This window comes from Canis lupus, chromosome 24, assembly GCF_011100685.1.
Source record: "Canis lupus familiaris isolate Mischka breed German Shepherd chromosome 24, alternate assembly UU_Cfam_GSD_1.0, whole genome shotgun sequence".
Taxonomy (NCBI): Eukaryota; Metazoa; Chordata; class Mammalia; order Carnivora; family Canidae; genus Canis; species Canis lupus.
In genome coordinates, this window is record NC_049245.1 from 36761280 (window position 1) to 36784778 (window position 23499).

At 49.3% G+C, this 23499-nt stretch overlaps 1 protein-coding gene across 1 annotated transcript in view; it reads right to left on the bottom strand.

Moving 5' to 3' along the window:
• PTGIS (prostaglandin I2 synthase) overlaps nucleotides 1-23499 on the bottom strand; it is a 40354-nt gene that overhangs the window by 10369 nt on the left and 6486 nt on the right. Inside the window, exons 2-6 of the mRNA XM_038572570.1 lie at nucleotides 23141-23264; nucleotides 20628-20806; nucleotides 17595-17738; nucleotides 12482-12633; nucleotides 5223-5404 (exon numbers count right to left, since the gene is read on the bottom strand). Coding sequence (XP_038428498.1) covers nucleotides 5223-5404; nucleotides 12482-12633; nucleotides 17595-17738; nucleotides 20628-20806; nucleotides 23141-23264 — 781 coding nt within the window. The remainder of the gene's footprint in view (nucleotides 1-5222; nucleotides 5405-12481; nucleotides 12634-17594; nucleotides 17739-20627; nucleotides 20807-23140; nucleotides 23265-23499) is intronic.

The following is a 23499-nucleotide window of genomic DNA, read 5'->3' on the forward strand; positions in this document are numbered from 1 at the left end:
CCGAGGCAGCCTGGGAGGTGGGCTAGCAGAACCTTGGACCGGGCCAGGCAGAGCTGGGTTCAAATCCCAGCTCCCCACTCTCTGTGACTCTGGGTAAGTCATTTCCCACTCTGGGTCTCAGAACCTCCCTCCTGAGGGTCACAGGATCGAGCCCTGTGTTGGGCTCCACACTCAGAGTGGAGTTTGCTTAAGACTCTCTCTCCCTCTCCGTCTGCCCCTCACTGCCCCCTTCTCTAAAATAAATAAATCTTAAAAAAAAAAAAAAAAAAAAAAGAGCCTTCCTCTTGGTAAAATGGGGATAACCTGCTCACTTCTGGGGTGGCCATAAGGGTCCACTGAGACTGGATACAGGCGACCTCCACATGCTGGGCACGGAGTAGGTGCTCAGAGTGGTTTCCCCTCCCAGCACTCTTCCTCCCCCTCCCCACCCTGTCCGAGAACAAGGGGGAACTTGGACATTCTGCGATTTCCTCCAGCACCTCAGGACCAGCAGAGGCAAGCAAGGTCACTCGCTGTCCATCACTTAAATAGTCAGGGGAGGGTAGGTGATAAATAATTCAGCCTTGGGTTAACTCAATGCAAAGGCCATTTTATCTCGCCCGGACAGTCTAACAGGAGCCACCGCTGATTAATTATGAAGTGGGAGGGGTTCATGAGGCTGCTCAGTGATCTCTGCTTTCGGGAAAAAGCTGTGGCAAGTTAGGGAGGTGGCAAAGACTGCCTTCCACCCAACTGCACAGACGTAAGTGTGCATGTGTGCATGTGATCCCCCCACTACAAGAGATCTTGAATTCACTACCCTGGAAATTGAGCTTTCTCCTGTAAGGGCCTTGCCTCAGTTTACCCAGGAGGACATGTCCCTCTAGCCTCATTCCCTACCCCTGCAGCCAAAGTCATTCACCCTGGAGCATCTTCTCGGTGCTCTACTTTTTCTGTGAATGGTCATAGCTGACCTCCAGAGGGGCACCCAAAGTGCTTTGGTAGAGCACCCGGTGACTACCTATGCACCACTTTTGTGGCCACATCACCACATATCAGTAGGGTTGGGGGACTCCCACAGCCCTGCCTGCCGCGCATTCACTCCCTCGCCCATTCTCCTTCTAAGAACTACCTCCTCTTCATTCTGATCATCTGGGGCTGACCCACCCCATCCAGACCTCAGGTGTGGCCATGTGCCCCAGGCTAGGCCACTCTGAGTGATGCTCTCAGAGGGGACGTGTGACCCCAGCTGGGCCAATGAGCATCAGAGTTGGGATTTCTATGAGAATCCCAGGGAAGGAGAAGCCCTCCTCCACGGGGATTGCCCAACTGCCAGGAGCCGCTGGTGGCCTTCACTGCCACGGTCTGGGGAAGCCCATCTGGGGCTGGAGCCACCACAGAAGAAAGTAGAGCTGAAGGGTGGGAGATCATAGATGATTTTTCATTTTTTATGATGAAAAAATTTTTTTGGGGGGGACACCTGGGTGGCTCAGTGGTTGAGTGTCTGCCTTCGGTTCAGGTCGTGATCCTGAGGTCCTGGGATCAAGTCCCACATCGGGCTCCCTATGGAAAGCCTGCTTCTCCCTATGCCTGCGTCTCTGCCTCTCTCCGTGTCTCTCATGAATAAATAAATAAAGTCTTAATCAAAAAAATTTTTTTGGTTTTAGGATCAACATGTTTGCCTACTGCCTAAAGGCTCAGAATTGGGAGGGGAGCCTAGACTGTCATGAACTCCTCTCTCTGCCCACCTGGTCCCCTCAGAGCCAGCCTCTGCACCTTGGACTGCAGCCCACAGGGTGGCCCTCTAGGCCCCTGGATGCTGGAGCCTCTGCTGACCCCTCTGACACCACTCCTGACCGGCACTCTGATCTGACACGAGCAATCACAGCCATACCATTTTGCCACTTCGTGGAACTCTTCCTGCACCTGGCCTCTGGGGGGCCTCCTTCCCAGTCTCCCACCCCAGCCTCCAGCCCCCTGGCCATTCCTCCCCAGTCTCCTGTGTGGACTCCTCCCCATCTTCCCGACCCCCACGGCTGGAGAGGCCCAGGGCTTGGCCCCTTCTCCATCCACTCGAGCCCCGACGGTCTCCAGTCCAGTGGCTGCCAACCCCACTCCTACCCTGACAACTCCCAAATGCACATCTCCCTCCTGGACCTGCACCCTCAACTCTAGATTCTTCCTTACTCCAGGTGTACCCCCTATCCCTCCACACAGTTCTCAGTTTCAAACTCAGGACACCCGAAACCAGCCCTCTGACCTCCTCCCCCAGGCTTGCCCCTTCTACCACCTTGCTCATCTGTTTCAGCATCTTCATCCTTCCTGTTGCCCAGACCAAAACCTGGAGGCATCCTCGTTGGTGCCCTCTCTCAATGTCCCGCCAAGCAGCAAATCCTGTTGGCTCTACCTAGAAATGTGTCCAGAATGCACTCATTCTCCCTCTGGACCTCTGCGCCTACCCTGGTCCAGCACCATCCTCTCTTGCCTGGATATTGCAGTGGCCTTGTCTCTGGTCTCCCTGCCTCCACTTCTCCGTCTACAGCCGATTCTCAGTAATGTAGCCAGAATGATCCCTCTAAAGCAGATGGCAGGCCATGTTGCTCCTCTGTTCAGAGCTCTCAAAGAATTCCTTTCTCAGAGTAAAAGCCAAAGTCCTCCCCAAAGCTCACAGGGCCCTGCCTGGTCTGCCACCTGCTGTCTCTCTACCACATCACCCTCATCCCCACCTCAGGACCTTTGCACTTGCTGTACCCCCTGCTCAGATGTCCTCATCCTATGTATCTATATGGCTCCCCACTCTGTCCCTTTCCAGGCCTTCCTTGACCACCCTATATAAAGTAGCCCTTCCCCATTCTCCTCTGCTATTCTTTCCCCTTCTTTATCGATTCTTTTTGCAACTTGACTATATTTTATATGCTTACTTGTTTATCAATGGTCTTCTCCCAGAATATCAGCTCCGTAAGAGCAGGGATCTTTGGTCTGCTCACTGCTCTTTATCCCCAGGTTCTAGAATGGTGCCCAGCACACAGTGGGCCCTTCGCTAAGTATTTGTTGAACATGTCTCCTGAGCTCAAGTTATCTCTGGGCATGGTTACAGGCTTTATATCATCCCTTCCTCTCTTCCTTGTCACAATGCCTTGAGGAAGGGACTGCTGTCTTCATTTCACTGTTGAGTAAACTGAGGCACCAAGAATTTAAGTGACTAGTTTGCCAGGGAGTGGCACAGTCAAGATTCAAAGGCAGGCAGGTTGATCACAGAGCTTGCGCCTGCCTGAAACTATGGGGCTACTATCTTGCTCCTGTTCTTAAGACTCAAGCTCTCGAAGTGTCTCCCCACCTGCCTGAATTCTGCACGTTGCCAACGACTCACAGTCAGAGGATGTCCTGTCCCCAAGTCGTGCTCAGTTCTCCCAGCCCCGCCAAAAGTTGTTCCCTAGACTTTCTGCCACTCAAGCCCCCAAGCCAGCATCCAGTTCTGCTGACAGAGGTCATTCTGCAATGGATTCTGGGGGCAGATTAGAACTCCAAGTCTCTGCCCATAAATATGTTATTAGGCACTAATGGGGCTCCACCTGCTGATTAAACCCAGCCCTTGCCCCTTGCCAGCCTTTGCCTGCAAGGACAGTTAATGGCTCTGAGAGAAAACTAAAAATAAGCTGCAAGTCGATGGGAAGGGAAGTACCCAGAAACGTCAGTCTGTGCAGCTGTCACTGCTGGGGAGGGGCCAAGAGAAGGGGTGGGACTCTGGGGTCCAGGAATGGACAGGAACCAGGTCTCGAGAAGCCGCATCCTGCATCGTGAGTCCCCTTTCTCTCACTTCCGATATCCGGTCCATTACCACATCCATTGGCCTGTCTTCTCTGTTTCTAGAATCCATCTACTTCCCCATCACCTCCATGGCCAGCACCTGGTCTTACCACCACTGTCTCCTCATTGGCATCCCTGCTTCTGCCTTTGCTCCTCAGATCCTGTCCCTCCTCTGCTTAGAACCCTCCCAGGGCTCCCACCTCACCCAGAGAAGAATCTCAAGTCCTTACTTACTGGGACCCACATGCTCCCCACGATCTCCTCCCTTGCTCCCAGCCCCTTGCCCCTTACTCTGCTTCAGCCACACTCAACTCCCTGCTATTGCTCAAACACTGGGTACGATACAACCTCAGGGCCTTTCCACACCAGAAGGCTCTATTCCCACATTCCCACCAAGCTCCCAACTTCAGCTCTTTCTTATCAGCCAAATATCTCCTCAGAGAAGCCTCCCCAACCACCTTGGCTCCAGTGGACCTCTAGGATCTATTTGTGACTCTATTTTACATCCTGCATATCCACATTTAAATCAGCCTGTATGTGTTTCTGTGACTGTCTGCCCCCTCCCCCTCCCCCTCCCCATAGCCAGCTAAAACACAAGCAACAAAAGCAGGTCTTTGAGGCCTATGGTAAGTTCTCAAAGGAACTTTTAAATAATTCTTCAAAATGACTGTTCTGCATACTTCAAAAATGTCAAGGTCATGAAAAACAATGAGAGGCACAGAAGCTGCTCCATATTAAAGAAAACCCAAAAGACAGAATGACTGAATGTACCGTGTGATCCTGGACTGATGTCGGACCAAGCCGAGCCATAAAGGACATTACTGGGACAATTGGCAAGACTGAAATAGGGACTGCCGATTACAGGCTGATCCTGCATCTAGGTTAATTGTCCTGAATGTAATCATTGTCCTGTGTCGCAGAAGGGAAAATTCTTGCTCCTAGGAACTTACACTCAAGTAATTAGGGTTAAAGAGCCATGATGTCTGCAACTTATTTGCAAATGATTCAGTAAAATAATCATAGGACAGAGAGAAGAGGAGGAGGGAGAGAGAGAAAGCACATGTGGTCAAATGTTCAAAACTGGGAAATCAAGTTGAGGTCTATATACATGTTTGTTAAACTATTCACACAGCTCTTCTCTTAAGTTTGACATTTTTCCAAATTAAAAGAAAATGAATACTGAATAAGCGATCCTTTTGATGATAACGGTCTGACAGTTTGGAAAGTCAGGGAACCGGGCAGACAGCTGGGTCTCTATGTTCACATACCCACCCCCATGCTCATGTGGACCAACGCTCACAAATGCACATATGCACACATGCACACTCATACGCACAGACGTGGGTGTGCCCGACAGCACACACAGGCAGACACGCATGCACTCACATGCACAACCACACCTGTGGACCCCCATCCGGTCATGCACCCATGCCCACCTGTGTGGCCCAGAGCTGCAGCACTAGAGCCCGGGCCTGCATGTCTGCCGAGACGCCCATCTCCTCCAGGTACAGCAGGTAACTCTCCAGCCAGTTGCTCCGGTGGGCCCGTGTAGCCAGCCTGGCTGGTGACAACAGCTTCCACAAGCGACCTTTGACTCTGCACGCTTGGTCCTTATCCCCTACAGGGGCAGAGCAGACGGTGGGAGTTATGGGGCCACCCTCAAGTCAGGGCCTCCCAGCCCTATGTCCCCTAAGGCCAACGGTCTTCCAGGAGTCACTCCTGGGGGCAGGGAAAGAGGCTCTGGGGAAGGCCTTTAAATGCTGACCTGTTACCACCTGTCTCTCCCCCAGTGGACAGGAGTGAGCAACCTTGTCTGTTTTATTTTGCTCTGTGTCTCCAGCACCTGGCCCACAGTCTATACTCAATCAGTATGCCTTCAGTGAATGGTGTTTCTTACACAGTAGGGGAAGGAATACAAGACACTGAGCAGCATCCTCTCTTCCTGGCTCCAAATCCCAAGCGATGCCAGCCTGAGCATGCATGTGGAGACCCTATGAGCAGACTTAGCACAGCTGCATTCAGGAGACACTGGGAAATAACCTAACAGACACCAAGAAGGGACAGATGGATCTAGGGGTTTCACACTGACTACCAGGGAAGGCAGGGAAAGTAAATGAGGGAGGAGGGCCAAGAAGGGGCCATGGGGAAAGGGTGGGGTGGCCTCTTCTCAGCCCCGTGGACCTCGATAGAGCACCTTGGCCCAGCATGGCCAGAGAAACTGAGTTTTCAGAAGAAGATGAAAATCCAGATGTTCATGCAGAATCTTCCCATGTCTTCTAAGGTTAGTATCTGAGCAAGAAACGTTAATCACTGTGCAGGCCACAAATGCATCTCTAAGGCCAGCTTCGGCCTATGGATCACCCGTTGACAGTCACCGTGAAATAAACAGTGGTGTGTCACTGCTCTGGAGCACCATGCACTGGTGGAAACTGATGCACGGATCCAGATGAGCCCACGAGAGCAGACCATTGAGCATGTGAAGCCAGATGCTTATTATTTATACACCGTGTTAATGCTACAAAATGATGGTGTATTTACAAACGTATGTGCAAATAAAAGACTTGGTTCTTTCGAAATCACCCCTTGGAAAAGTGGATGTTGCTTTGGGTTGTTACAAAATTCTCAAGTACTAGAAACTCTCTCGTTGGCTTTTTTGAATCACAAAGCAGTGTTTCAGGAAGACCCATCCACCCAATGTTTCTAAACTGGGCTGCATATTACAGAGCATTTGAAAGAGTGGGAAATATTGGCTAAACTTATATTAAAATATACACACATTTTAAGCATCTTAGTTACAGTTTCAAATAATATGCTCTATAAGCTTTTCTTTAACCTCTAGACCTTTTCAGGTGATATACTTCTTAATTTAAAGCAATGAACCCAACTGTTCATCAAATACATTATCTTCCTATGTTTCTGAACTTTGGGGAAACTGGAGAATCACCCAGGAGCTTTGAAACTGTGGATGCCCAGGTCCCACCACAGACCAATCTTGCAAGAATGGGGGGGGGGGGGGTTGGGCACATGGAGGGTTTCAACAGGTGAGTGGAAGGTATCGGAAGTGTTGAAGCAACCCCAGCCGCTGCTCATTCTGGATGCTTATCGGGATTATCTGATGAAATAGCTAAAGGAAACAGAGAAATTGAACACAGATTTGGAAATGACTGGCATTCTTTGAGGTCTGACAGCACAGCTATAAACCTTGAATATCACTGTCAACAAAGCTTGTAAGCATGACTTTAAAAAGCAATGCAGTATGAAGATAATCATCAGAATGAGGGAAAATATTTGCAAATCATAGATCTGATAAGGGTCTAGTATCCAAAATATATAAAGAACTCTAATGATTCAACAACAACAAAGCCTACCCCACCTCTCAACTCCTCAGTTTTCACACCTGTAAACACACAAGGGGTCATGTAGGAATTGAATGTGTTAACCTATAAAGCACAAAGAGTGATGCTGGACATAGGCCTAATAAACACTAGTTATCTTATTAAAGCCAATGAATGTTAGCAAACTGTTAGTCCATGGAGAATATATGCATGTACTGTTTCTATAATCAGAAAATGATAATAATAATTTGTGAAATAAAGGACACGAGTTTGCAGCCAGGGAGACCCAGGTAGAAATCCTAGCTCTGCACCTTCCTAGAAAGATGATCTTGTGCAAATAATTTGGATCTCTGAGTCTCAGTTTCCCCATCTATAAAATGAAGGCAACCTAGCTCATTAGGAGGATATAAAAACACAGAACACACTTGGTACTGGAAGGGGCTTGGTAAGTTATGCTTGTTCTGCTCTTGCCATTATTATAAGACATTATCGGCCCCAGTGTAATGACTCAGTGTTGTCAATCAGAACTGCCAGGACTGTGTAACTAGTAAATGGCACCGCAGTTTCAAATCCCAGCCCTCCCACGCTGTGTGGCCTTGGCTGAAGCCCTGTCTACCTCTGGGCCTCAGTCTCCCCATCTGTAAAACAAGGAGCCCAGACTTGAGTACCTCTCAAGTTTTTCTTCAGAAGCCCATCTGTTCCCTAGGAACCTGGGGGCACAGTCTAGGGAGGGACATATCTTTAAAGTCTTGTGTTTTCCCTTTAAGATGTATTAGGTTTTTGCATTAGACTCTGTGATTCTTTAACATAAGAATGCCTTTCTACCCTAAACAATATTCAGAGAAAATATACCTATACCCCTCCCAAATAATCCAGTAAAACAAACGTTCCAGAATATTTAGCTTAGGGCTCTATTTAACTGCCCCCAATTCCCTTCTGTATGAGAAGTACCAGACTCCGTGACCTAAGGGTTCCCCAAAGGGTCAATATTCTTTTAAAATATGTTTCCACCAGGCGCCCGGGTGGCTCAGCAGGTTAGCACCGCCTTCAGCATAGGGCCTGATCCTGGAGACACGGGATTGAGTCCCACATCAGGCTCCCTGCATGGAGCCTGCTTCTCCCTCTGCCTGTGTCTCTGCCTCTCTCTCTCTCTCTCTCTCTGTGTGTGTGTCTCTCTCATGAATAAATCAATAAAATATTTTTAAAAATTATGTTTCTATCTTTAATAGTGGAGGAGGAATAATGCACACACACACAGACAAAAAAATAAGAAAGCAACTCTAAGAGTTCAAATGGGCATCTTCATCCCATCTCAGCCTCTTCAGAAGCAAAAATCTATACATGTTCCTACATTCTTAAAAAAAATAGATGTTAACTAAACTATTTTGGTGCTCATTTCACAATATATATAAGTCATTATGCTGTATCCCTTAAACGTATACTGTGTCATGTGTAGCCCAATAAAACTGGAAAAAATTAAAATAAAATACCCCACAATATACCACTCTTCTGCACCATTTTCATAAGACATTTCATCCTATAGCAGTTTATCCCGTTCCGCTTTATGGTTGCACAGTTTGCCTTTATGTGAATGCATAATTTATTCCATCAGTCCCTACTGGTGAACATTTAGGCTGTCTGCAGCACTTGAGGTTATGAATATCTTTGTGCATCGCTAGACACGTGCAAGCATTGCTGTAGGATAATTCCCAGTAGCGGAAGTTCAGGATCAAAGGAACCGGCATTTCTGTTTTTATGGGTTCTGTTATATCGCTCTTCCAAAGAGGCGGCACTCTCACTAGCCCAAAAAAGTCTGGGGGTGGCTTCGTCCGCCAGCCTCCAGCCAAAGATGAGAAACCTTCCCCGACACTGCCACCTGCTGCCCATACCGGGAAATGCAGCCTTCCTCTACCCAGCCCAGGGCCGCTCCCTGAATGACCCAGGGTCCTTGGGAGGGTCTGTGCAGAGGAAGGGGCCACAGAGAAACCACTCTTTCTTGAAGAAGCAACTGGTGCTGGGATGTGTCAGATGCCTTGTCAGGTGCTTTAAACACAGGATTTTGCAATCAGACCAAGTTTTCATTTTGCTGGGCCTGCCACCTACCAACTGTGCGTCCTTGACAAATGACTTCACCTCTCTGAGCCTGTTTCCTTACTTGCAAAACGGGTCTAATAATGCCAACCTTCTAGCCCTTGGTAGCAGGATTCAATAAGACAAGGACCTGTCTCTAAAAGGATTAAGAGGCAACTCACAGAGAGGAAAAGCAAACAGCTGGTGAAACACCAAGAGCTGTTTTATCACAGTGGTTAGGGTACTGCCCATAAAGCCAGATGCCTTTTTTTTTTGTCCATCAGATTGGCAAGGTTTTAAAGGCTGATAACTGCTTGTTGACAAGGTTGTGGGGAAATGCAAATTAAAACAACAAGTTATCCGCCTCTGCCCATCAGATTGGCAAACAAACAGAAAGGCTGATAACATCTGGTGGGGAATGAGCAAACTCCCGCCCTTCAGGCAGGCGTATGAATTGCTCCATGGTTTTGGAAATGATGTGGAAGCCCCTAACAAGAATTTTAATGTGTATGCCCTTTGACTTTGCAAACCCACTTCCAGGAAACTGTCAGAGAGGAATAAAATCACCAGATGGTAGAAAAGATACAAGTACAATGAAATAGTATAATAGACAGACACACACACACACACACACACACACACACACACACGAGGAAACAATTATAGATATCCACTGGAGGGGGATGACTGCTTAGACGCTGGCAAGCAAGAGCTCCAAAGATGTTTCAATTCTTCTGTGTATTGATTTTATATCCTTCTACTTTGCTAGAGTCTTTTTTGCTTGAGTTAGCTTTATCATGGGGGGGAAAACTGGGGTTTTCCCAGCATAGCAGCAGATCTTTGGCAAACAGGGAGAGTTTTACATCTTCTCGACCGATTCTTATCCCAGTAATTGATTTCTCTTATCTAATTGCATTGGCTAACACTGCTAGAAGACAATTGTACTGACGGAGAAGAATACACAGCTATAATGTTAGGTCAAAAAAAAATCAAGTTGCAGATAATAGACATAATCCTTTCTAAAGTACACATAGTGACACTCGAGATATGTATATTTGTCTCTATCTGTAAAACACAGTATTCCTACAAAACTGTGAAGGGATATATACCATCATGTTAACACTGGTTTCCACAGGAAATTGGGCTTGGAAGAGTATTATTACTCTTACTGTCTATATCTTTGAATTGTTAACCACAAGAGTGTTTTTCTTTAAAAAAAAAAAAAAGATTTTATTTATTTGAGAGAGAGAGCACAAACAAGGAAGGGGGAGAGAGAGAAGCAGAGTCCCCAGTGAGCAGGGAGCCTGATGCAGGGCTCTATCCCAGGACTCTGGGATCATGACCTGAGCTGAAGGCAGACAGTTAACCACCTGAGCCACCCAGGTGTCCCAAGAATGTTTCTTAATTTAAACAATCTAATACGTTATAGTTTTTTAAAAATACATAAATGAAATGGGTGACGAGTTGCTGAATGAAACCAAACTTAACCTAGTGTCTGGCTATAGAAAGTGCTCAACAGAAAAGGGTTTTTTTTCTCATTACCTCATTCATTCCTAAGAGTCACCCTGTAGGAAGATCCTATTGTTCTCCCCATTTTACAGATGACATGGCTGAGGCACAGGGACACTAGATAGGATCCAGTAAACCACCTTAAGCCATCTGAGCTGAGTCTGTCCTAATCACAGTCTGTCTCTAACTGCCCCTCCAGAGAAAGGGCCTGGGGCAAAAAGAAGTAACTTGCCCAAAGTCTTCAGCCCAGAAGCCCCACAGTGGGACTTGAATCTAGGTTTTGCTGCAAGTGTCTGAATCCAGGACACACATTATTTTTAAAGCTTCCTGCAACATTTGTCATACATGGAATTTCCTGGCCTCCCTGGAGACTCGGATTCAACTAGACCAGGATGGGGCTTGGGGGCTTTTTTTTTTTTTTGTAAATATTTTATTTTATTCATGAGAGACACACAGAGAGAGAGGCAGAGGCACAGGCAGAGGGAGAAGCAGGCTCCATGCAGGGAGCCCGATGTGGGACTCAATCCCAGGTCTCTAGGATCATGACCTGGGCCAAAGGCGGCGCTAAACCACTGAGCCAACCAGGCTGCCCGTGGGGGGCTTGTATCATTAACAAGGGTCCCAAAGGATTCTTCTCACTAGGGAAGTTTGAGACACAGTAGCCAGAAATCAGTGTGGCCCAATGGATCCCATGGCCCCATGCTCTGAATCCTGCAACAATCTCTTTACCAATACTGAGTCCCGCTCTGTAGCCACAAAAATAAATGGGGTGGGGATGCCTGGGTGGCTCAGCAGTTGAGTGTCTGCCTTCGGCTCAGAGCATGATCCCAGAGTCCAGGGATCGAGTCCCACATCAGGCTCCCCTTGGAGAGCCTGCTTCTCCCTCTGCCTGTGTCTCTGCCTCTCTCTCTCTCTGTCTCTCATGAGTAAATAAATAAAATCCTTTTTAAAAAGTTTTTAAAATGGAGTGGATTTTCACAAACCCAAGTGGATATACTCTAGATATGGGTTTCCATGAACATGCCAAGGGGCAGAACAATTCCTTCAGTGTGCAAGATCAATGTCATAAGAGCAGAGGGTTGATAACTAAGAGAAAGGAGGACATGTGTGCCACAAAAGACACAGACAAGAACAGCCTAATTCACAATAGCTCCAAACTGGGAATGACCCAGACATCCATCAACCAGGGGACAGATAAACAAATTATGGTACATCACTCTAACAAAATGCTATGCCACAACAAAAACAGACTACTAATACATATGGCAACCTAGCCGAAGTTGACAGACAAGAAGCTGAATGACAGAAGCCAGACACAGAAGGGCACACTCTGTATGATTCTATTTATGGGAAGTTGAAGAAAGGTAAACTAATCTGAGGTGAAAGGAATCTGTACAGTGGCTCCCTCTGTCAGGTGGATATTGACTGGGAAAAGACCTGAAGCATTTAGATTTACCTCTCAGCTATGCACTTAGGACCTGTGTGCTTTTCTGATAAAAATTATACCTCAGGAAAAAAAAAGTAATAAAAATCTTTAAAAATAGAAGAAAAATAACACACAATAAGGTCTGCAGGCCCTACTGCAGATGTGCCATACCCACCAGGAACCCCAGCTCTGGCCCGAGCCCTGCCCCTGACCAGTGACAGGGATCTCACTGCTTCCCAGGGCAAGAGAACATCCTCCATCCTAGGTTGTCTGTGATCCTTCAGCTGGAGTATGGGCTTCCCCTCTGAGTCCCTCTGTCTGACCCACCACCCATTATGGCCCCCATGGTGCTTACCTGCTGACAGGGAGCCACGTGCCAGTTTGGGGAGAAGCAGGTCTAGCTGGCGGAAGGTATGGAAGACATCAGCTGAGTGGGCACGGTCCTGGGCCTGGCTCTCGTGGGTACGTGGCAGAGCTTCCACTCCATACAGAGTCAGGTAGCCAGCTCTGCAGGTGGCAAACAGTGGGTCAGGGACTCCTTCTTGGATGCTCCTGGAGAAACTCTCCCAGAGCAGCCGAGGCAGGGCCTCAAGCCCTCAGGGAGTGGCCCTTCTTGGGTGGACACAGAAAACAGTCCATAGAGGTAAGTAAACATATCAGCTGGTGCTCAGGGATGCACACAAACAAAGCTGGCTGGAATGCAGGGTGTGGGAGTGGGCATGGGAGGGATGAAAGGTAGGGAGGAGCTCAGAGTACAAAGAGCAGAGAGAAGGGGCTCAGGGCAAGATCCTGAGCCAGGAAGGAGATGCAGTGTTGAAGAGCTGCAAGGAGGCTGGTGAGGCCGGAACAGAGTGGCTGAGGGGACAGCAGGGCAAGATGAAGGCACCAATCAGGAAAAGAGGCTACTGCTCCTGGAGAGGGAGTCAGGGCAGGCTCCCTGGAGGAGGCAGGGTCTGAGCTGAGCAGGGAGAAGGGGAAAAGGAAGGGGTGCAGGCTGAGGGCATGACCTGGGCACAGGCTCAGAGCCGACGAGGCAAGCGTGGTCTGGTCAGAGAGCTGCCAGGTGTTGCTGGTCCAGGCACTGGAGCTGGAATGTGAGGGGACAGGACGGGAGCAGCCAGGGGGTTGGCAGGGCCAGTCACAGAGGGCACGGAAGGGGGCTGGGTGGCAATGTGGAGAAGGTGGGGCTGAGCCTGAAGGGCCCTGAGGGGTCTGAGCAGCGAGGACAGGGCCTGGCATCCTGGACAAAGGAGGAAACACACGAGAAGAATGAGCCCTCCTACCCGCGCGCGCACACGCACACACGCGATACCCACAGGAATGCTCTTAACGAAAATGTTTTCACCACCAGCCACTTGAAAATGCTCCAAAAGCCCAGCCCCTCTGGACTCAGTCCTGGGAGAAAAACCACAAGCTTTCACTTTTTCCATGTGGTGGGAGGGACTGGACCTCAGCAGAGATACCAACAGAGCCCTGATCCGTCCCCCATCAGCTTCTCCTCGTTCCTGCATCTCCCAGGAGGACTTTCCAGAGGAGGAGCAGGTGGAAGGGGTGTGGGGGGGCGAGAGCCAAGAGAGGCCTGTCTAGTCCCACTCCGTCCCTCATCCGCGCAGGGCAGGCTCCTGGCACATCTTCAACCAATGTTCGATGGAGGGATAGATGGAGGGAGATGATGGAGGGAAATGATGGAGGGAGATGATGGAGGGATAGATGATGGAGGGAGAGATGATGGAGGGAGAGATGGTGGAGGGAGAGGTGGAGGGAGAGATGGAGGGAGAGATGGAGGGATAGAGGGATGCATGATCGAGGGAGAGATGGGAGAGATGATGGAGGCAGAGGTGGAAGGAGAGATGACAGAAGGATAGATGGAGGGATAGATGATGGAGGGATAGACAATGGAAGGGTAGACAATGGAGGGGTAGACGATGGAGGGGTAGACGATGGAGGGATAGGAGAGTGTATGGCCGGCTGGCTGGGAGAGAGGAAGGGTGGGCAGATGGATTGATGGTTTGACTTGGGAGAAACTATAGGGTGCTCATGATTTTGAGCACAGTCACCCAGTCTCCTACTGTCTCATGTGTCCCTGCATCCTTCCCTCACCCAGCCTGGCTTCCACATCCCAGAGATGGAGAGCTCACGACCTGCTCACCTCACTGCATGGACACAGCAACCCTTCCTTTGAACAGCTGAACCTCCCGGGGTCATACCCAGGCCTCCTCATCGTCCATGTCCCCCGCCCCTCCAGTCACACCAGGTCCCGGGGGCCCGTTCTCCACACCAGGGACCCCAGGTTCCTTACGGCAGAGTTGTAAAGGTGCAACCCATCCACTGGATTCAGTCCACCAACATGTTTTGTTTGGTCAATAAAGTTTTCCTATAAACAAACTGAATGACTGGGAAAACCACACAAAATCCGAACTCCCCTCCCCCATCTCATCTTGGAAAAGGAGAGAATCTGGTCCCCCGCGAGCCTGCAGTCCCACCTGGCAATCCTGGGCAGCTGTGAGCCACAGTTGCCCCCTTATCTAGGAACCAGCCGCATCAGCTGGGCCTGTGTTCTCTGGTCCCACTGGCACCAGGGTTTTCCTTAAAGCAGAGAACCATTTCCTTGTATATATATTTCTACCAAAATAAGCAAAGAAAAATAAGCCATAAAAAAAACCAATAAAACCCAACAAGGCCATGAAGTTTCACGCTGTGGCACCTGCATATCAAAGTGATGTAAAACAGGGCAGAAGACAGAATAAATCACCAACACCACATGACCTATAGGTGGTGCTAGGAGCCAGGAAGAAAAATAAAGGTGGCACAGAGCTGGGTAAAGAGAGGGGGCTATCCTGTTAAATGAGGTGTTGGGAGAGGCCTCTCGGGGGGTGCCTGGATGGCTCAGTAGCTTAAGCATCTGCCTTGGGCCCAGGTCATGATCCTGGGGTCCTGGGACTGAGCCCCACATAGGGTTCTCTGCTCAGTGGGGACCCTGCTTCCCCTCTGCCTGCAGCTCCCCTGCTTGTGCTCTCTAATAAATACATAAAATCTTAAAAAAAAAAAAAAAGGCTTCTCTAAGGAGGGGTATCACTTGACACATGAATGAAGTGAGGCGAGAGCCACGGAGACATGTAGGGAACAGCATTCTTGGGCAAGGGAACAGAATGCGTAAAGGCCTTGCGGGGAGTGTGCTAGGCTGGGGCAGATCATGCTGGATCCTGTAGCCAGGGTTAGAACTCTAGATGGGACTCTGAGTGAGGCAGAGGTGCCACAGGACAGGTTGGAAGGCTTAAAGGGTAGGCATCTCATGGTTTGTGGCCACACAAACCTGCACCTTCCATCATCCAACTCGCTCATTCCCTTCCTATCTCAGGGGCTAGAAATGGAACTAAAAAGGCCCAAGTCCACCAGGCCAGGAAACAAGCTCCAGCCCAGGCCTCAGATCCTGAAGACACAAAGACCCATTTACAAGTGACACCCCCACCCTCACCCCGATGTACACACGCTGCTGTTACCATGGCTGTAAACTGACTCGGCTGCCACCACATTGTCCCCACTCCTTCCGATACCACAGCCTCCTCTCTGACTTCTTTCCTCACACAAGGACGTAGGGTGATTGGAACGAGAGAAATGGGAGATGCCCTACTGTGACCTTACTGTGTGGTTTCAGCTGCTTCTCTCTGAACCTCAGTCTCCACCTCCCACAATGACAGGGTGGGCCAGGCCAGCATCACCCAGACAAATTACAGCCCTCGGGGGTGTTTGCACCTGGGTGACATGAGAAAAATGTGGACCACTTAACACATCAAGGGTCACGCTTGAAAGCGTAGGCTCTGTAGGGTGCCTGGGTGGTCCAGTCAGTTGGGCAACCGACTCTAGATTTCGGCTCAGGTCATGATCTCAGGATCATGGGATCAAGCCCAGCATCAGGCTTCATGCTGAGCATGGAGTCTCCTTGAGAATCTTTCTCTCCCTCTGACCCTCCCTCAGTTGCGCGCGCACGCTCTCTCAAATTGATCAATAAATAAAATCTTAAAAAAAAAAAATAGTGTAGACTCTACAGCCAGCCCCTCCATGACCCCAATGCTGGGCCTCTGGGCAAATGCCTTAAGCAGTCCAAGCCTCAGTTTCTTATCTGTTAAATCGGGTTTATAAAGTTCCAGCCTCTCAGAGCTGTTGTGAGGGTGAAATGCGTTCACACACATTGAGCCTACACGTGAGCACACAGGAAGGTGTCATAAACGTACCTGTGTCCCCTCTGTCAGTGAATGCCCATTGTTTATTCTGATACTGTGTCTCTAATTTTTTTTTGAAGCAGTTGAAATGGGCTTTGGTTTCTGAAATGCTGGTTAACGGCACCACCAGAAATCAGGTGGGCTGTCCTGCCTGTTGTCTCCCGCCACCACTCCTGCCCCCATCAAATCCTCAGCAGGGCCTGTCAGCTCTGTCCTCCAGAGCTACCCCTTTGTTGCCATCTCCCTGTCACCTCCTGGCTCAGGCTCCTGTTCTCTCTCCCAAGCAACATCAACAGCCTCCTAACAAGCCCATCGTCTCTCTGGTCACCACCCCCTGCCCAAGGCTAGTCTCCATCCACAGCCAAAGAAGCTTTAGACCCAAGTTCAATCAGGTCACACCTCCTATTCAAACCCCTAGTATCCCTCATCTCACTTAGAATAATTTCTAAAGCCTTTTATGGCCTTGAGGCTCCATGAGGCCTGGTTTACGCCAACCGCTCTGACCTCATCTTAACCCCACCACCTGGGCTGGCTGCGCTCAGCCACGCTGGCCCTCCAGCCACTCTGCACCTGCTGGCTCCTTTGCCTACAATCCTGGCATGGTGGGCATTTGTAGCCAGCCCCCAACTCTGAGGCCGGGGCCTTTCCAGTCTGGTGAAAAGAGCCCCCGAGGTGCTATCACCCCATCTGCTCATCTCTGCGGCCATATCTGTCACTCTCTGGCATACTCATCTTCACTTATTGGTTTATCATCTGTCTCTCTGACTGGCGTCAGCTCTGTGAATCCCGGGTCATTCTCTTTCCCCTGCTGTGTGCCTGGTGCCAAGGACCACGTCTGCCACCGCCGAAGGGAGACACATTGGGTAGTGCAGTTTTTAATCTAAGTTTACAAGATCTGATAAAAACTTAACATCCTGGGTTGGTCTCCCAAACATTTTGTTTTCCTGGTCTGTGAGGTCCAAGGTTTGGAAACCACAGCACAAGACGGTCCCTGAAACCTGGTTCTGTTCCTCCATCTCCGGACAGCCGGCAAGGCCCCCTCTTCCTAACTTATGCCTCCTTTCCAGCTCCTCGATTAAGCCAGGTGAACACCTGGGGTCCCAGATACAAAAGGTCATCTTGCAGACTTTGCTCTGAGTGCCCCACTCACAAAGCCCTCCTGATTCCCGTGGCCACTCTCAATGGCTGACCCAGGTCCGGAGTACTGGGGACCACTCCAGGAGGTGGTGGGGGGGCCCAATGGCTCACCTAAGCAGGCAGCTGTAGGAGAAATCCAGGAGACTTATCTCATGCCAGCCACTGCCGGCTTCTGTGGTGTCACCCAGCAGGACAGTGCGGAGGTTGGCATACATGGAGTCCGTGAGTGCCTGGAGGTCCTTGTGGAGGAGAGTCCTGGGGCACGAACAAAGCAACAGTACAGCTTCCAAAGGGGAACATGCACACAGGAGCCTCCCCATCCCCAAACCTCAGGGTCCCAGGGCTCTAATTCTTCATTGGTGATGGGGGCCTGTGGACAGTTGGCATAAACATGATGGTATTTGTATTAGCCATCATCAAAGACAAATACAGCTGCTCTTTATTGCACCAAGCACCATGATCTCATTTCATCTTCTGACAACTGTAGGGATCACAGTTGTTATTATTATGGCACTCACTTTACAGAGAAATTCAGGGCCAGAGAAGAACGTGACTTTCCTAAGGTCACACAGCCGGTAAGTGATACAGCTGGGATTGAAACCCTGGTCTGGGGACTGGGGACACCTGTGTGGCTCAGTGGTCAAGCATCTGCCTTTGGCTCAGATCATGATCCGGGGTCCTGGAATTGAGTCCTGCATTAGGTTCCCTGCAGGGAGCCTGCTTCTCCCTCTGGCTGTGTCTCTGCCTCTCTGCCTCTCTCATGAATAAATAAAATCTTGAAAAGAAAAGAAACAAAATGAAATCCTGGTCTGCCCAACTCCAGAGTCTGAATTCCCAACCATGACAGTCTGTTCCTCCTCGGGACACACAGCTCAGATAAGGAACTCACATATTTCTGGAAGAGGGAGAACTAGCAGGCTCTTTCTCCTTGAGATCCAAAGTTAGGGACACCTGTTTGGATAAAGCATCCCCTGACCAAGGACTGCTAAGACGACGTGACCCTGAGTGAATGTGACATGAGGAATAGAGTTGTCTGGGCTGGTGGCCTGGCCTCATCGTGTGTGTCTAGGAGCCTGAGGGGAGAAGTGGTCCAGGCACTGTGTGCAGGTGACGCAGGAAGCCCATCCATACTGCGCCTCCACACTACAGAGGCAACGCTGAGCCATGACTGAGCATGTGATTAGAAGCCAACAAAGGTGGGATCTTGTATCTGAGGTCAAGGCCCCTTTGTAGCAGGTGCAGGGAATCTAGAGCAGAAAACACTCTGCTGCAAGTGCAGTGTCCTGCAACAGAGCAGAACCCATATTCAACAGCGGCACCTGGTGGCAGCACCGAGAACAGTGCTAATGGGCCGATCCAGCTCTCTGTCACCCCCTGCTATTTAGGAACAGGGCAGACCCCTGTAGATTGAGAAAGTTCTTGCGTAAATCCAGAGGGAAAAGCCTCCAGAAGCGTTCCATGAACTCCCAGGAGATATAAGCATTAGGATGTTCAAGTTGGAACGTTGTTGGAGAAACACAGACACAGCCCATGTGAGATAATGTGTAAAAGGGCTTATCTCAGCGCCTGGCACGTCGTTAAATGCTCAAGAAATGGGAGCTGACATAGCGACTGACCCTGATCCAGCTGTTCCCCAGATTCCACTCCAAGCAGTAGCCCTCGACAGAGACAGCAGTCCTTAATGCCCATCTAGGGACCCATGCCCAGGAGACCATGTGCTAGCTTACGAGAAATTCCCAGGAACTCTTCGGGCAGGTGCTGGTGGAAAGTGGATGCAGTGCACCAAGGATTCTTATTGCTAATGGGACCCGATGGTCTCCCTAGAATGCCAGATACTTGGGCTTAGAAATACTCCTAGCAGCCATCCTGCAAAGCCAAGGTCAGTTTGAGTGTTGCCTCTCATCAATGTTCACCTCATATTCTGACCTCTCCTCAGCTTTAGCAGCCCTACAAAAACCCAGTCTTCTAGATGCTCTTCCTACTCCAGGAGGCCACCCTTCCTGGAGACAGATTACTAATTATTACCATCAGGCTGCGTGAACTCCAGGAGTAGACCTAGAGTCTTATTTCCTCAGTACATCAGCTGGAGGAGACTGGGCTGTGGAGTCTGCAGACCTGGGTTCAAATCCCAGCTGTGATTTGAACTAGTGGTGGCCCATCGGTAAGTCACTTCACTTCCCTGAGTCTGTTTCCTCAACAGTAACCTAAGAACAAAAGTACCTACCTCATGAGGCAATTGCACAGATAGCGAAGTGCTCCTATCAAATACCCGGCATATTGGGACACCTGGGTGGCTCAGTGGTTAAGTGTCTGCCTTTGGCCCAGGGCATGATCCCGGAGTGCTGGGATCGAGTTCCACATCAGGTTCCCAGCATGGAGCCTGCTTCTCCCTCTGCCTGTGTCTCTACCTCTCTCTCTCTCTCTCTCTCTCTCTCATGAATAAATAAATAAAATCTTAAAAAAAAATACCCGGCATATGGTAGGTGTCTTCAAATAGTGATGGGCATCATTCTGCACCCCCTGAATCTAGACGGTGACTAGTGCATAGTAGGTGCAGATGTAACAAATGCAGAGTGAATGTGCTCACACATCCTATTGTTCATATAGTTATTCCTTGTGTTTCAGGACCTACATCACTTCCTCACTGTGTGACCTAGGGCAAGTCACTGCTCTTCTCTGGGTCCCAGTGTCCTCATCCATAAAGTGGGGCTGTGAGTTATTTACCTTCCAGCATTATTGTGAGAACTAATGAGATCATAGAATATGGACTCAAAAATATTAATCACTCCATCCACCTCCCTTCCTTTTACATATGAGGAAACAGAGGCTCAGAGAGGGGAATGGACTTGCCCTCACACACAGCAAGGGAGGGTTGGAGCTCGGATTTGAATCCAGGTCTGGGTGACCCAAACCCTGGTCTCCTCCTCCTGGAATCAGATCTGTCTCCCAAAAGGAATGAGAATGAGAAGAGCCTTCCCTCAGCCCCATTCTTTCAGGCAGTTTCTTGTTTTGTTTTTGTTTGTCTTCTCGAAACAAAATGCCTTTACTGGACGTCTATGGTGGAGACAAGCTCTGGTCACACAACACCTGGGCTATGCGGGCCCCTCCCCAGCCCACATGCAGGCACCATCTGTAGCCACTCACGGTTTCATCTTGGCCTTTTCATCACTGGGGCTGTAATGTGGAAGCTGCACATCAAAAATCCTCTCCATGAGGAAGACAGCATAGGCATGGAAGTCCAGCTTGGAGTGAGGCTCCCACACCACCGCATCATAGGAATGCGGGTCCAGGAGGACAGTGACGTACCTGCCACCCACCAGCACCTGTGGGAAGGGATAGAGGGAAGAGATACTGTGAATGACAGCAGCTCTCAGTGGCTAGAGCCACAGGCACAGGCCCTGCCAGACATTTAGAGGACAGTCATCTCTCCCCCACCCCTTACGACCACCCTGTGAAGCAGGGACCATGACCATTTATAGCTGAAAACTGAGGCTTAGAGAAGGCACATAATATGCCCGAGATCACACCACTGAGACAGCAGAGCAGGGACTGGCATTCACTTCTCTGCCCCCAAGGTTGCGTTCTTCACCACATCACTCTTGGGCACCTCCCATTATTATCTTGGTTATTGCCATATCTCTGGTACCCAGGAAGGAGTCTGTCCACAGAAGGCAGCGGATGGATGCTGGTGCATCATGGGTGGGCCAATTGGAGAGATGGATGGATGGATGAATGGTGCTGTTGGGTTAATGCTAGTGGATGTGCCAGCAGTACCCACTTCTCTGGGAGGCTGAGCTCTGAATATAACCTGCTGCCCAAGAAGGGAAAGAAGCAGCACTGGAGAACTGTAATCCTAATCCTCTAATTCACAAAGGAAAGGCATCTTCCCTCAAATGCCTGGGGGGAGGAGGGTGGTCACACAATCCTAACCATGCCTTGGTCCTGTTTCCAACATGTGACCTGAGAGTCACGTTAATTAAACTCTCACAAAATACAGGCGATCAGGTCATGATCTCAGGGTTGTGAGATCAAGCCCCGCATTGGCTCCATGCTGGGTATGGAGCCTGCATAAGATTCTCTCTCTCCCTTTCTCTCTGCCCCACACCCCCCTCTAAAATAAATAAATAAATAGATACATCTTTAAAATACAAGCCAATATCCAAAAAAAAAAAATGCTGCTAGACGTTGTTAGATGGATGGGTAAATGCAAGGATATCATCAGTGAAGGTATGTTGGATGGAAAGATGAATGGATGAGCAGCTAAAGGTTAGTTGGAAATTAAAAGTATGGAGGAATGTTGGGTACATGATGGTAGGATGCTAAGTGGATACTGGGTAAAAGGATTGAAGGATGAACGTTGGATGAGTGGAACTTGAGGGATACATGAAAGGTGGATGAAGGTGGTGGTTGTCTGGATGTTGAAGAGATGGATGGATGGATAGATGGATACACACACAAATAGATGCATGCAGAGTAGACTGTATGGATACTGAATGGATAGATAGCTGGATGTTAGGTGCATAGTGGCAGATGGATGGAAAGATGGGTAGATAAATGGAAGTTGGTAGAAATTGAACATATGGAGACACCTGGGTGGCTCAGTCAGTCAAGTGCCTGACTCTTGATCTTGGCTCAAGTCTTGGTCTCACAGTCGTGAATCTGAGCCCCTCACTGAGCTCCAAGCTGGGCATGGAGTCTACTTTAAAAAAAGATATCAGGGCACCTGGGTGGCTCAGACAGTTAAGTGGCTGCCTTCGGCTCAGGTCATGATTTTGGGATCCTGGGATAGAGTCCTGCATGGGACTCCCTACTCAGCAGGGAGTTTGCTTCTCCCTCTCACTCTTCCTTGGTACTCTCCCTCTCTCTCTCAAATAAATAAAATATTTTCAAAAAAAGATATTGAACATATGGATAAAAACTGGATGGATGTTAGGTACATGAATGGAAGGATGCTGGATAAATGTGAGTAGACAGATGAAAGGTTGGATGATGGACAAATGGATGGATAGACAGATGTTGGATAGGTATACAGAAAGATGGATCAGTGGAGAGATAGGGGTCTGATGGAAGTGGAATATATGAATGAATGTTCAGTGGATGAAAGGATGCTGCTTAGAAATCGGGTAGACTGGGCAGCCCAGGTGGCTCAGCAGTTTAGTGCCGCCTTCAGCCTAGGGCCTGATCCTGGAGACCTGAGATCGAGTCCCACATTGGGCTCCCTGCATGGAGCCTGCTTCTCCCTCTGCCTGTGTCTCTGCCTCTCTCTCTCTCTGTCTCTCATGAATAAATAAATAAACTCTTTAAAAAACTTAAAAGAAATTGGGTAGATAGGCAGAAGGATAAATGTTGGATGGATTGATGGATGGATGGATATTGGGTAGATGGAAGTTGAATGGACAGGTTAGTTGGATGGACATACAAGAACTGGACAGACATTGAATGACTCAATGTTGGGAAGATACTAAAGGGATAATGAAGGGATGAATGTTAGTTAAGCGTTGGCTGAACCGATGGATGGACAAATGGGCAGAAAGTTGGTAGGACCACTGGACAGGTGGGTTAGTGTATGGAAGGAGATAGGAGGAATCAGTGAAGCTAGGTATAACCGGCCCAGCTGCTCATCGTTTTCCCTCCCTAGAGGCACAGAAGGTACTTACAGTAAAGATATCACCATGCTTCTTTTTCATCCTTGTGAGGAAGCTGGCAGCATCTTTTCCAAACTCCAAGGCATGGCCCAACCAGGGGATACTGCCCAGGTCCAGGGGAGGCTCGCCAGGTCGCCTGCAGAAACCACAGTTATCACCACTTGATTAAGTAGGGGAAAAGAAAGAGTATAGGGCATGGGGTGTGATTTTAAGTAGAGAGGGCATTGCAGGCTTCCCCGAAATATTTGAGAAAGACCTAAAGGTGGTGAGGGAAGGAGCCACATAGATATCTGGAAGAAGAGCCTTCCAGGCAGAAGGAACAAGTGCAAAGGCCCCAGGGCTGGATCATGCCTGCTGTGTTCCAAGAACAG